The sequence below is a fragment of the Morone saxatilis genome, unplaced genomic scaffold (assembly GCF_004916995.1).
Source record: "Morone saxatilis isolate NCDOM2014 unplaced genomic scaffold, NCSU_SB_2.0 Contig20, whole genome shotgun sequence".
NCBI lineage: Eukaryota > Metazoa > Chordata > Actinopteri > Moronidae > Morone > Morone saxatilis.
The window spans coordinates 15,593,942-15,607,239 of NW_023339763.1; the positions used below are offsets into that span (position 1 = coordinate 15,593,942).

Consider the following 13,298-nt stretch of genomic DNA (forward strand, 5'->3'; position numbering starts at 1 on the left):
AGAAATAATGATGTGGGACTCGTGTGTCGAGAGAGGAGGAGGGAAGGGAGGTGTGTTGCGAGGAGGGGTGGACGGGGGGGGGGAGGATGAAATGCGACAAAGGTTGCGATCTGGATTCAAACCTACAATGTCGCGTGTAAATGGTATGTGCAGGGAAGCCTTAGCTCGCTGAGTTAAAATGAATTTTTATAGAGCTGACAACAACACAATGGCTAGAGAGGCAGAGGGAGGGTAAGCTGGATGATGATATGATAATGCCAAGCCATTATTTCATATCCTCTATTGCTCTCATACATTGTCTCTGGTTGGACTGTGCGAGCATAAGAGCATGCCTATACAGAGGTATGTGGCAAACACGGTGTGCAGATCCATCCATCTGAATTCATTATCATCAGAAAGAGGACGCAGGGAGGCTGGAATGTGAATTCTCCGTAATCACAATACAGAAAGAAAAGGCTTACCTCCACATTTCAGCTCTGCTCGACCCTGCCTTGTTTCATCCTGTTCCTCTCTGCCGACTCCCTCCCCTTCTCTCCCCATGACAGCATTTTTCTGCTATCTATCTCCACGGTGAGGCTCTTTCTCCTCCTCCTTCAGTTCCTCCTGTCTGCCGCTCTCTTCCTCTCTCCAAAAATAAAATAAAGCAACAAACACACACACGCGCACACTTCCCGATCTATGTGTCTACCGGCTTCTCTGTTCTGTTGTTAGAGTCAAGAGGCAGGTTGATTTGTGCTGTCCTCCTCCCTCTTTCTCCCTCTCGCGCTGATTCTATTCCATTCACATCACACTAAAGCCAACCCCCTCTTTATCCTCCTCCCCTCGCTCTCTCTCTCTCTCTCTCTCTCTCACACACACACACACACACACACAGCTTTACCCCCCCTCCCATCTCCTTGTCAGAGAGAGGTTGAGGCAGCGACGGACAGCAGCGGCCAAGAGGAGAGCTCCTAGTTTGTTAAGCTGAAATTCAAAATGCTTCAGTGGCAAGACTGAACTGAAAATGTGCTGAATCAAGGACTCGAGATCCCCATATAATAACGTGACACGCTCAACCAGAAATGTGGCAGATTAGACGCTGACGCAATGTTGTATCAAGACCGTCACCTCCCACAATCTCTCAGTCTTCCTCTTACTAATATATTGATGGAAAGAGACACTTGCTGTGTCGTATATTTAAAGTCTCATTCTTCTGTGGCAAAGCCGACATTTCTGCACGAGAGAGATAAAGGCTCCAAAAGCAGACTCAGGGGCAAAGGTGAAAATGGCAGCGGGTGTGTGTGTGTTTGTGTGTGACAGTCTGTTTATATGACGAAACCTCTGTGTACTCCCCAAACGTAACGTCAGTGGAGGGTCGAGACCATAACAAACAATCAAACCGGCTTAATAACAATGAAAGCGTAGGAGTGTTTCAGCATAGCTTGACTTTCCCATCAGTCACTGCACCATGTTAAAAAAGCACATACCTGTGAGTTTGGGTGAACCATTTAATGATGTTCTGGAGAGGAGAGGATTCACGCTGCCTTAACCTACGCTGCAGCGGAGCGGTGTCCAGCACCATCCCCCTAATTACTGTATGGAGTCTCGTCCTGGCCGTACCATATGGCTGTGTGTGCCACCAGGTCACTGGCTGTGATCTTGGGGGAGGTTGGAGGGGGACGGGGGAGGAGGAGAAGCTGCCTGCGTTGTTGGTGGTGTGTGTCTTGAGGAGATAAGAAAAATAAAAACAGAGGGACCAGTTGATAGTAGTCAAACAGTTTTCTTAAAAACAAGCATACCTTGGTGTGTGTTCATCAGTGGTCAGGAGGTGTTTTTGGGAGTTTTTTGTTTGCATCCTCCAGCGTTCAGCGTTGTTTTGATCAGAAAAATAAGACAATACATGGTAAATACAAGTGAAATTTTACCTAACACAAGTCGAGTTAATGGATCTTTTAGGTGCAGGAACTAAATGATTTAAATGAAACACACAATATGAATATTCTGATTGATGTCAGCTCCCAGATTATATCCCATTCTGGTGCCATTAATACAATCTGCACTTACTGGTAATTATGGTATGCATAGTGTTTAGAGCTGGACAGTGATTTGTGATGGTCTAAGCTTCTCAAACTGTTAGTCACACCAGAGGTCACTTTGTAAATGAAATAGCACCACAACAACCAGTGCTACAGTGACACCATGTGGAAATATTCCACTAAGACCACCGCATGTATTGCAGCTCTGCAGAGAAACAGTCTGTCTTTTAAAGTTTTGTCCCTCTCATTACATATTACCGTTTGTTTTATTATTTATTATTTTATATTACATGGCATGCTGGAGACATGAAACAATGGCAGACACTGAGCTATCCTGACTCCCAACACAATACAAATGGTTCATTCTTCAAATTCAAGTAAATTACAATCAGAAGGATTTTTTGTTATGATTAATTATCCATTAATGGTTCATACAATAGAACCATTATTGGACACAATAGTACAAAACCAAAAGATATTTAGTATATAATCTTATAAGACAAATAAAAGCAGCACATTAAGAAGCTGAAACTGAAGAATAGTTGGATATTTTTTTCAAAGTGACTCAATCAATTGATACATTTTCAAAATAGTTGCCTGTTAATTCTCTGTTGTAATCTATCCGTTGATTGTTTTAGCTCTAGTGTACACATATTTTCTTTGTGAGCTTTTATCAAAAAAAAAACAAAAAAAAACCAAACACCTGAAGCCAGAAATAAAATACTAGGATCTCAGGGGTCCAGATAACATAATGTGGCACCAGTCAGGAATCAGGATGAGGAAATGTACTAAATGTCAGGAAGACTTCCCAAATGAGTAATGTGACAAGGATATTAGATTAGTGTGAAATTCCTTTCTGTGCTCATGGGGATTGGTGTGGCTCTGCCAGTTGCAGAAAGAAATGGGTGTGATGTGATGTTAGGATAAGACTCACCAAAGCTGCAGTGCAGAAACAATGTAGAGAGATTAATGATTCAAACCTGACCTGGAGAAGTTTAACAGCATCTTGCCTGAGCATAGCCAAAGTGCAGATTAATGTCTAGTGATTCCAATAGAAACTAAATATGACCCAGCTGATCTGTAAGCACTTAAATGTGTGTGTGTGGTTCAGTGTGTGATACAGGCCAGGTCGGACTGATTGCCTACCTTGCTCTGTCCTAAAGGTGTAGCAGCAGCCATGAACTACTGTAGGAAAATCAATGAACTTACTCATGCAGCAGTAACTTTAGGGCTACTTACACAGTTTATGATCACATTTATTATATTTATTTATAACAGTTATTACGCATCTACCTGTAAGCTTGGATAACCACATTTGATCCACTGCAGGTGTCCATTTGTTGTTCAAATGTACTCAGTCTCTCTCCAGCTGTAATACAATTACCATGGTCAGGTTGCAGGTTGTATTAAATTCCCCTTTCACCAAGCATCGCTCCTGCATAATTTTAGCCTGTGGTTTTAACTTTGGTAATGCGATTGTGCACACACGAGCAAGGCATTTAATGTTGCCCCCTGGTGGCTATTATACAAAGCTGCTAAGAAGGTCTGCATGAACTGTCCACTTTACATGTTGTAAATGATTGCATTGGTTTCATCTTTGTAACATTGTTTCCAGATGATAATCTGTTATTACTGACTGCAGGTATATTCAGCATTTTACAGAGTGGATACAGGAGACTGCTACACTTGACCAGTGGTTACAACTTCTTTCTTAGCTTTATATACAGCAGACCTCTCTGCCAATGCAAACACTGTACTCCAAAAGATTCACAAAGATTCAAGACACTTCCAGGGTTTTTAAAGATGTTTTTTTTTTATCAATTCAACAAGCTTTTCATATCAAATGTTCAAATCATACTCTCAACTGTGTTTCACTTAAAGATATACTAAATCATTTCAACAGGGTAAATTCAACATCCTGTGTGACATGTAAACATAAAACACAAACTCAAAGTAAGATATCACTTTTATGTCTTTTCCTGTTGATATTGTGCAGCCAGTTAAGTTTACATTAAGTAAAAAAACAACAAAGACAACTGTACACAAAATTTACATTCCTCTAACAGTTCAACATGGCTTCTGTCTTCTAAGTTTTTCTTTTACAATCAGGTTCAGTATGTACAGTTACAGGAAACATATGTATAACGTGGGAACTGATTTGTCTCATTGCACGCTGTACAGATGATCATGACAGGGGATTATCTGAAAAAAGGAAGAAATATTCACCTGAATGATCACAAAGAGCATAAATACTTCCAACTATTTAAAATATAGGGAAATGAAAAGCAGAGTTACTAGTGGAAAAGATAACAAACCTGAATTGACCGTGTTGGTTCTTAAACAACATTATAACTGTAGGTCTTGATGTCTAGTTGATTTTTTTTTTTTTTTATCTGCATCCCAACTGTTTATTTTAATATCGTAGCGGGGAATTACAACCACATTTCTGTTAGTTAAGAGACATTAAAATACAACAGTCAAACACACAATAAAGTGAAATGAAGAATTAAATGAGCAGGTATCTTTCTCTCGAGACAGATCTGAAAACTGGATTCCTTGTGCCTTTTCCCTGTTCACACACTCACAATACATATCTCATTCAGTCACTGTTAATAAGTGAGTGTAAATGTAACCACCGTCTGTCTGTCACTTGGTATTGTTTTCAAAAGTATTCCGGGTGTCCAGGAAGATGAACATGAGAGATGTTTTGAAGCCTGCACACTTTGTACAAAAAATCACTATTCAAAGTAGAACGTTTTGATCATTTGGAGTGCTGTTCAGACATTAGTTGTCCAATTGTTAAATTAGTGCTACAAGTACATTTTCCATCAACTAAAGTTTCTCAAATTTGACTGAAAAACAAAGAAAATGATCTCATTGAATAGACTCACACAAAGAATCTGTTTACATATAAACCTTGTTGGGATACATAAATACTTTGATATTTTATCTACGTTGTTGTGTGGCAGATACAAAGGATGTGGATAAACACACTTTCCTTGTTGAATTTAAGGAAAATAACTCCCCTTTGTGGTGTTACATTAATGTAAACTCATCAAAAGATGAAGCAATTCACTGTAGAACTCAATTTAGCTATAAAACCACCCACTTGTTGTTATCAGGTGGTGTGTATGTTTGCCGCTTTAGGCTTTAATTTACACTATCAAACAGACACCATAAGTCACTTTTAACGCACTGTCGGTCATAAAGAGGATCTTTTACACAGTAGAAGGTGTGTTGTATTTTTTGGCGGTGTCACTGTTAACCAGTCTCTATTTTGTCCCCAAGTTTGAGAGCTATTTAATTTCACAATATATAATGAATATTCACAATAAAAGCGTTTGCATCTCAAGTGACACTTTATGTTCCTCATTTCTTATCTGAAGAAGTCCTGGGTTCAAAAAGGTAACGGTGTTCTCGAGACAGCTTGACAAAGACCTTTATCTGATCCACCGTTTGTTTCAAGTCTGCTATCTGGTGGTTGGGGAGGGCATTTAGTGAACCGGGCCGGGACTCTACCACTTGCCCCTCTTGCTCCAGTCCTTAGGTGTAAAGTGAAGGCATTTTGGATCTATGCGCAAGTGTCTCTTCTGCATCGCTCTTTCATGCCCATCCACAATGTCCTCTGAAAGAGTCAGGATGTACTGACCCTAGATTTAAGAAACAAGACAAAGACAACAGTTGACAGACAGAATGTCACTCACATTTTCTAGAGCAGACTGCATACATTACCAATGTGAGATCTGACTGGATACCAACTAGTGTATATCACCTGCCTGTACTCTGGTGTCAAATATTGCGTATTTCATTAATGATGGCAGTTATCCAATAACATTTTTTCCATTTTCAAACTGCCAATTCTTTCTCCCTATTGTGACATTAAAAAAACATTCTCAATCAGGTCCGAAACATCTGAAACGTTTTAGCATTGGTTAGTGTTGTGTCTATCATTTCTACTGCTTTTCAGTGATTGTCATCCAGCTACCAACCTCTGCTGTTTATCCATTTACATTTCAGTCATGCCATACTATATTTGCATTTCAGAAAGCAAGTGTGGGGGTGAGAAATGTCCATTTTGAGGCAGAAGGGGAATGCTAAACATATGCAGATACAGTCAGAAAGGGCAGGTTTGAGGATGAAGGGGGAAAAGGAACAGCGTTTGTCTCTCACCTTGTAATAGTTGATGAGGTTGAGGTACTGAAGCGTTGAAATGACGTCTTCTTTCTTTACACTTGTGATCTCACTGATCTCACTGGAGGTTAAAAAAACGAAAAGAGAAACAATCAGTTAAGTGCTTGTCTGAAAATTATTGTGGGGAGACGATTAAAGGTTGAGATGAAATGCAACTTTTACATACTTGATGGTAATCTGTGGCCTTTCTCCATTGTCAGGTTTAAGGTCCATGAGAATTTCCAAGATCGTCTGGGACCAGTAGGAGCGATAGGACAAAAGACCGAGGTCAGAAAGAGGCTTCTCAGGAGTTCCTGTCTTCCCTTCTACCTTGGACAGCTCGTAGCCTGACAAACACACAGTGAACAGACAATTAGCACAGGTGAGGTAAACATGGGAAATGCCCAAAGAATTTGAATGTACAAATATCTACTGAACTATGTGCCACTTTGTTCTTTGGTTACTACTTACTGAACTCAATCAGCAGTTTGCCATAGCCTCTCCGCTGGTAGGGAGGCAGGGTCAGGATGCAGGCAACATTATAATCCTCAGTCGACTCTTTTTCCTGCACACAAAAAGTAAAAATGTATTATTATTATTGTTTGTTATTATTTTATATCGAGGACTGTTTTCATGTTTGAAATTCTTTGCATTGTTTGTGTACCTTAGAGAAGTAGCCCACTATGTGGAAACCTTTGGAGTCATACTCCGTCATTACATAGAAGAGGAAGGGGTCTGTGTCGTAATACAAGGTTTTGTGGTCCAGGAAACACTTAGCAAGTAAACACAGGTTCTGGGAATACATCTGGAAAAATACAACAGATATATATCAATCAAAAACAAAAATGTGGTAAAAAAAAAATGGTGAGAAGAGAGAAAAATATCCTCCTGTATCACTAACTTTGTTTTTCCTGCCGTCAATCTCGAAGAATGAGATGGTGCCTTTGCGGTAGATCTCGTTGCCTGGAGGATGTCTTAGATTACATTTTGTCTGTCAAAGATGATAGACCCAAAAGGATGAGAGCAATGTACAACAATCTAAGATGCAAGAGATTAAGGGTTTAAGCTGGTGACATACTGATGATTCTTACCAAATGTCTCTGGAGACACTTCAGGCTTTTGAGGTACTTGAGACAGAATTCACAGAGGTAGAGGATGGGCAATGTGGTGAGTTCCTGTGGGTATGGTGAGAAGTACCAGGGCTTCAGTCTGTGACGTCCCAGCTCTATACACTCTATGTTTTTCATCCGGGTGACGATGTCGTCATGGCTGCGGTCGGACACCAGACTGCCTGTCATGCGGGGTGCAGTTGGGATGCCGTCTGAACTGTCCTGGGAATCCTGGTGGTAAACAATAAGCATGTTAGACACTATTGGTGCTGTTATTTGGTCAAATGGAGAAAATGGATTTTGAGAGATTGAGATTTTTGAGACGTAAATGTATTTTTTTTTTTTTTACACATTAAGATTTCTTTAAATAAGTAACATGTATAATCAAAGTGGTTGTACATGTTACCAAAAGGACTAAACTTGGGTCTGAGGTAAACAGCACCTCCGTTTTATTGGACCCACTAAGGCACAGTCGAATTTGGACAGCAGCACACAATCAACGGGCAATAATAGGAAATAAAACAGACCTCTGGTGGTGGTAGAAAGACACTGGCACTTTGAGGGTTGTTATACTGCAATACCTTTATCATCTAGCAGAAAAAGACACAAAAATACAGGCTTTTGGAAACTAAAGAGGGGAATAAATTGATTCCTATTTACACCCAACAGTTTGGTTAGGGGGTAGGTTAAACTTCAGTGTAACATTTGGAGTTTAAGTAGATTACAGGTCAGGTTCATCAGGGATCAGCCATCAGTACTGGCAAACACAGTAGTGATGGAGATGTTAGAGAATGAATGAAGAGTAAAGAAAAGAGCAAACACAAACGTTAGACCAACTACTTGGTGGGTTTGGCAGATTGTTCCGTTGACTTATATGATGAACCCACTGACCACTGTTCTTCAGAGATGATGTGAGAACGTATGATGTCAGCTGCAGCAATTTTCTAAACTCAATACAAAAGCTGAGCTGCTCATGTCACGTAGCTTGATGGGGTGAACAGAAACTCCAGCGGAGGTCTGACCTTCTAGCTTTGGTTTCTGCCTCATTTAGTGACATTAAACCTCAGATTCTCAGTGTGTGTGACTGGCAGCTTCTTACGTATATAATCAAAAGGTTACAATCAGCTCTTCTGCTGCGCCACCAATCTCTCAACAGCAATGAACATACATTTTAGATCATCATGTCAAAGATTGTGAACATTTTAAAATACAAATGTAAAATCTACATATATTAAGATTAATTTGGAGTCGTACAGTTTTGTTTTTTGGTACGCAAATGACTCATATCAAGATGTAAATGAATACTCCTCATTGTTCAGGTGCAGGAATTAATTCGGGCAAAGCAACACATTTCAAAATGTAGGAAAACAAAAATGTCAATATAAACCAACTCAACTTCACATAAAAATGAATAATAAACACAACAAAGAACATAACGATTTGAGAAGAAAGGAGAAATTAAACTGTATGAAAGCACAGAATTTGATCACCAATAGTTGTGTGTATGTTATACGACATTATGTTTGATTCTGTTAGTCAGAAATATATTATTAAATAATTGAACAACATTCATACTAAATCAAGGTCTTTTTTTTATTTTTATTTTTATTTTTTTTCTCAGCCGTGTAATGTAACACACTCATAAAATTAACAAATTAAAAGTATTGATTGGGAAATATTTTTGTCAACATACTCACACACTTGTGATTTCTATGAATGCTTATACAGAAATGAGCATGGTGGTAAAATGAAAAGGGAAATACTTATTTCTCTTAAAAGACAAATCTGGGATCTTTTCTTGATATTAAATTTAAGATTTGTCTTCTGAAATATTCTTCTGCAAATCCATTTTTAAAACTTCTGCTCACATGCAGTATTTGTGGTCATTTTGGCCACTAATAGTGATATAGAAGATGGATATATTGTTTGACTACGGTGTAGAATTGGTGCAGAATAGCTGAAAATAAGAGGATAAAACCATGCAGACTATGACATAAGATACACATTTGAAATGAGAAAATAAAAAGCCAACTGTAAAGATGAAATATACTGAAGCTACATACCTCTTCAGCTCCGCCACAGTTCGCTTTCCGCTTCCTCCCGGGCTGTGACGGGACTAGTCGTCGGGCAGTGCCGTTCTATGGTTATAAAGAAAAATCTTTTAGCCAACAATAAAAGGCTTCAACTCAAACAATGAACAACCCAAGACGATTTATTTTCCTTACTGTTGTGAGCGAGGAGAGCTGGTCATGGTCTTCGCGGGACTTGAAGGTGTTGGTCTCCCTCACAGCAGGAAAAACAGATGCCTGAGAGGCTTCAGCTGAACTTGGCAGGGAGGGCACAGGGGTGGCCGGGGATACCTGAGTCGCCAAGGGGACGGCCTCTACTTTCCTCTTCTGCAGCAGACAAACGTTGTTAGACATTTAGCTTAAAATTAGTACAGACTGACCAAACACTTGAACTGAATCAGAATTTTGTTATTCCAGCCAGACCAGACGCATGTGTTTAATTTATCAAAATACACACCAATGTAATGACTAAAAGTTGGGTGCTCTTGTATTCCATGAAGGAGTGCCATCTTAATATTACCTGCAGTTTGTTTACTGATTTGAGCTAAGACTGTGTCGGTTTTAACTATTTTTGCTTATCTCCAGGTTAAACTAGTTCAATGTGAATTACACCCTATTCAAACCTGGTATTAAGATGCGAGAGACACAGATCAGCTGCAACTGCATTGAGTTTACACATACAGTTAAACATGTGGTTTCAGGAGTCTTTTACACCCCTAAAATGCCAATTGGCATGCATCAACAACTTTCAACTTATTTTCCTTGATGTGCAATTTATTGTTAGCGGCTTCAGAACATGTGATTTTGAAAGAAACAAAAAATCATTTAACGTCTGCAGACAATGAAAGCTCATAGGATAATCAATCTTCAGCACTACATGAGAGATTACAACAGAGACAGAATACCAGCTACCTTGACAGATTTGAAGCTGAAACGGGGCTTGACAAGTCCAGTGCATACACCTGACAAACATTTGGATACACTGTGTGTTAAAGCACTTCCAGATGTGATCTGCACGACTGGATCATCATCTTCTTTTTTTGTGTCATGGTTGTTTATATCTGGATTTCCATGCAGTTCAGCATGACCCGATAGCTGTATGATCACACAAGATGCATGTTAACACCAGGTTTAAACAAGGTCTCAGTCATTTCTAGAATGGGTAAGTTCAAGTTGTACCGGTGTGGGGAGGGTTTTGCCTCTGGAAGGAGCTGTGGCAGGTTGTACGTTGAGATCTAGACTCTTCCTCTGAATTGAACAGAAAGGAAGAGAAGAAAGGGGGTTAACTGACATTCACGTTAACCCTGAGGGTAATACTCGTCGTATTCATTGTACACAATCTAACGAGTGCCTTCAATAACAACTAACACTGCATTAAACATGAACTTGGAATCAAAATCAGATCTGAAATATGAATACAAAAATGTAAGAATTAAAACTGATGATTGCAATGTTTCTTATAAACGGAGCATTCTCTATAATACACATTCCTCAACTGTTTCGCCAAAATGATTCAAATATTAAGTTTGGAAGATGGGTTGAATGTATGCAAACACATCTTATATTTGTTGGTAGATTGTAACAAAACATTGCATCATGCAACATAGTGTAGGTCATTACTAACTGACATATAAAAGGCTGCTTATATATTGTGGTTACATTGAGTTTTCTATGCTCAGCCACCAGTGAAAAGGATGAACACATAAAAACATTACATTAATCTTTGTGTTTGTGCTGCTTGCAATACTGACCACTGATTACAAGCACTAATCGGACTTGCTTTCCGATCTACACCGTACAGGTTATTATATACAGAACGCAATATTCAAAGTAATTGAGATTTAAATCAACGTTACCTTTAAATGTCTGTGCGTATCCTGAAGCATTAAAGCCTAACTAGTCTGAAATATATTATCTCACTCGTCTGACGGAAATAACATCCAGAGGCCATCTTTTAAAATCACTCACTGTCGCAGCTGTCAACCAAACTGGGATGTAAAATGTAGGCTCTATTATTTACATTATTATATTGTATGAACTACTGTCTTCACAATGGTAAAATGACAATGCCAAACCCGACTGTATTACTGCAGTGTTTCAGGCTCTAAATATGTGGTGGTGTAGCATACTCTTACCACTTCTCTCTCTGGAGAACTGGGACGGGAGCCTGAAAGACCATTCTTGGTGGGTGTTTTAGCTTCTTTCTTAGGAAACTGGAGCTTCTTCATGTCCAGCCTGTCCCCTGTGACCCACTCATCCAGGCGCTTGTTGACTTTAGACACAAGCGGTTTTAAACAAACAAGAACACATTTGGTGTGATGTTTCTGTGTAATGTAATTCAGCCTACAAAGTGACTATAACAGTTAAAATATCAAAGAAAAACAAGCGATAACACAAAACATACTCACAGTCAATATAGTGAACATAGTAAAGCTTTCTGGCAGAGACTTCCTTCACGCTTAAAATCTCAGCCAACGCTGCAAAAAAAGAAGTCAGATTAAAACTTGCAGTGAACTGTACTCAAACAAAAAATACTGACATGAACTTGAAAAACATTAAACAATATTATAACCATGTTTAACACTTGTCAACAGACATTGTGGGTTAAAGGCTTCATGTAGATTTCACTAAACTGTGGTAGCAGGTAGAGCTGAAACAAATACTAGAGTACTCAGTTACACCATTAACATACAGTGAATGCAAAAATATTTGATTCTACTTTGTTTCACTTTACATTAGTGTAAATTGAATATTGTTTGGGTTTTAGACGGTTTCTTAGACAACACAAGTAACCCACCTTAACCCAGCTCTGGGGATTTTTAACGTCATCTTCTGACATTATTATTTGATTTTGATAATATAAAAAGGTGCCACAAGAAGAAATGTCGCTTCTACACATTTTTTGCCGTTAACGTTTATATTGCATAAGATTGAATATGTATAACATCAGTGTAAATAAGACAACTGTAAGCTGTTTACTCACTACTCTTATAGACACATGCACCCTGTGACAAGAGGTTAGGGTGAACAGCTAGACTTTGGGTTAAAAGGTCAAAATTAAGCCAAAAGGTTTGAGAACCACTGCGCAAAACTAACACGGATGAGAGGATAAATAATGTCATTTAAAGATATGAATTTACACTGCGATGTCAGAATAGTACGGCTGCTGTAATGAGCTGTTAACATTTGTAAACAAAAGCCTTGGTGTCAGATGGATTTCGCGGCGTCTTTTCCCAATAAAACGCATTTTATAAAAATGTCTCGAGGGTTGGCTCGTTCATTTCTTGTTGGATGTAAAAGTGGTTTTAAGCAAGCATTTACATTGAAGTCGGTGACACTGTAGGGCTGCATGTGTCCCCTGTGAGTGTGTTTACAGTGGACTACCTGGAGGCCGTGGCGTCTCTCAACAACAGCTGAGGCTCGCTATTAGCATTACTTAGCTTAGCGCTGGAAAACAACCGGACAATACTTACGCCATTCGTCCTCGTGTTCTTGGTTTTTACGAAGAACGGGGAGGCGACAACCCTCAACAATCTCGACCTGTAAAAAACAATGCGTCATTTTGCGTCCTGAAACTGGCCAATGTCCCTAAAATAAAACTATATCTCCCGAAAACCTACCGAAGATGAGTTATCCGCCATTTTCGTCATCTGTGAGAGCTGGAGCAGGGTGTTGTGGGAAAATGCCGGTCTACATCAAAGATGAATAAACAGCAAGATGGAGATCCTCCAACGAACGGAAGTCGGAAAACAAACCCGGACGTACGAAGCACAGGTGTCTGTCCAAGAGGCTGGGAGGGTCTCTAAACATATCTTTGTTTGTAGGTTTACTGTGTAAACAAAACATTTACTAAACATCCATTTACTCGTAAATGTCAATGGCATGATGATCACATGCAAAATTTGGCTAAGTTTGGTCGTCTAAGTACAACAGTT

At 39.3% G+C, this 13,298-nt stretch overlaps 2 protein-coding genes across 3 annotated transcripts in view; both read right to left on the minus strand.

Moving 5' to 3' along the window:
• Positions 1-779, minus strand: part of zmp:0000001168 (signal-induced proliferation-associated protein 1) — a 31,637-nt gene extending 30,858 nt beyond the window's left edge. Inside the window, exon 1 of the mRNA XM_035666893.1 lies at positions 462-779. The gene's annotated coding sequence lies outside the window, so the exon portion shown is untranslated. The remainder of the gene's footprint in view (positions 1-461) is intronic.
• Positions 780-3,806: 3,027 nt separating this feature from the next.
• LOC118331541 (histone acetyltransferase KAT5) lies at positions 3,807-13,058 on the minus strand. 2 transcript variants are annotated; one of them, XM_035666554.1, is made up of 16 exons: positions 12,984-13,058; positions 12,837-12,903; positions 11,772-11,840; positions 11,499-11,635; positions 10,543-10,611; positions 10,276-10,458; positions 9,520-9,690; positions 9,358-9,432; positions 7,822-7,884; positions 7,277-7,525; positions 7,087-7,176; positions 6,850-6,990; positions 6,657-6,750; positions 6,373-6,532; positions 6,186-6,267; positions 3,807-5,665 (listed from the first exon to the last, which is right to left on the minus strand). In XM_035666554.1, the coding sequence occupies exons 1-16, from the start codon at positions 13,011-13,013 to the stop codon at positions 5,531-5,533; spliced, it is 1,815 nt and encodes a 604-aa protein (XP_035522447.1). In that variant the 5' UTR covers positions 13,014-13,058; the 3' UTR covers positions 3,807-5,530. The 2 variants fall into 2 exon arrangements, with proteins under 2 accessions (XP_035522447.1, XP_035522448.1); XM_035666555.1 differs by lacking the exon at positions 10,276-10,458.
• Between the last annotated feature and the right edge of the window lie 240 nt (positions 13,059-13,298).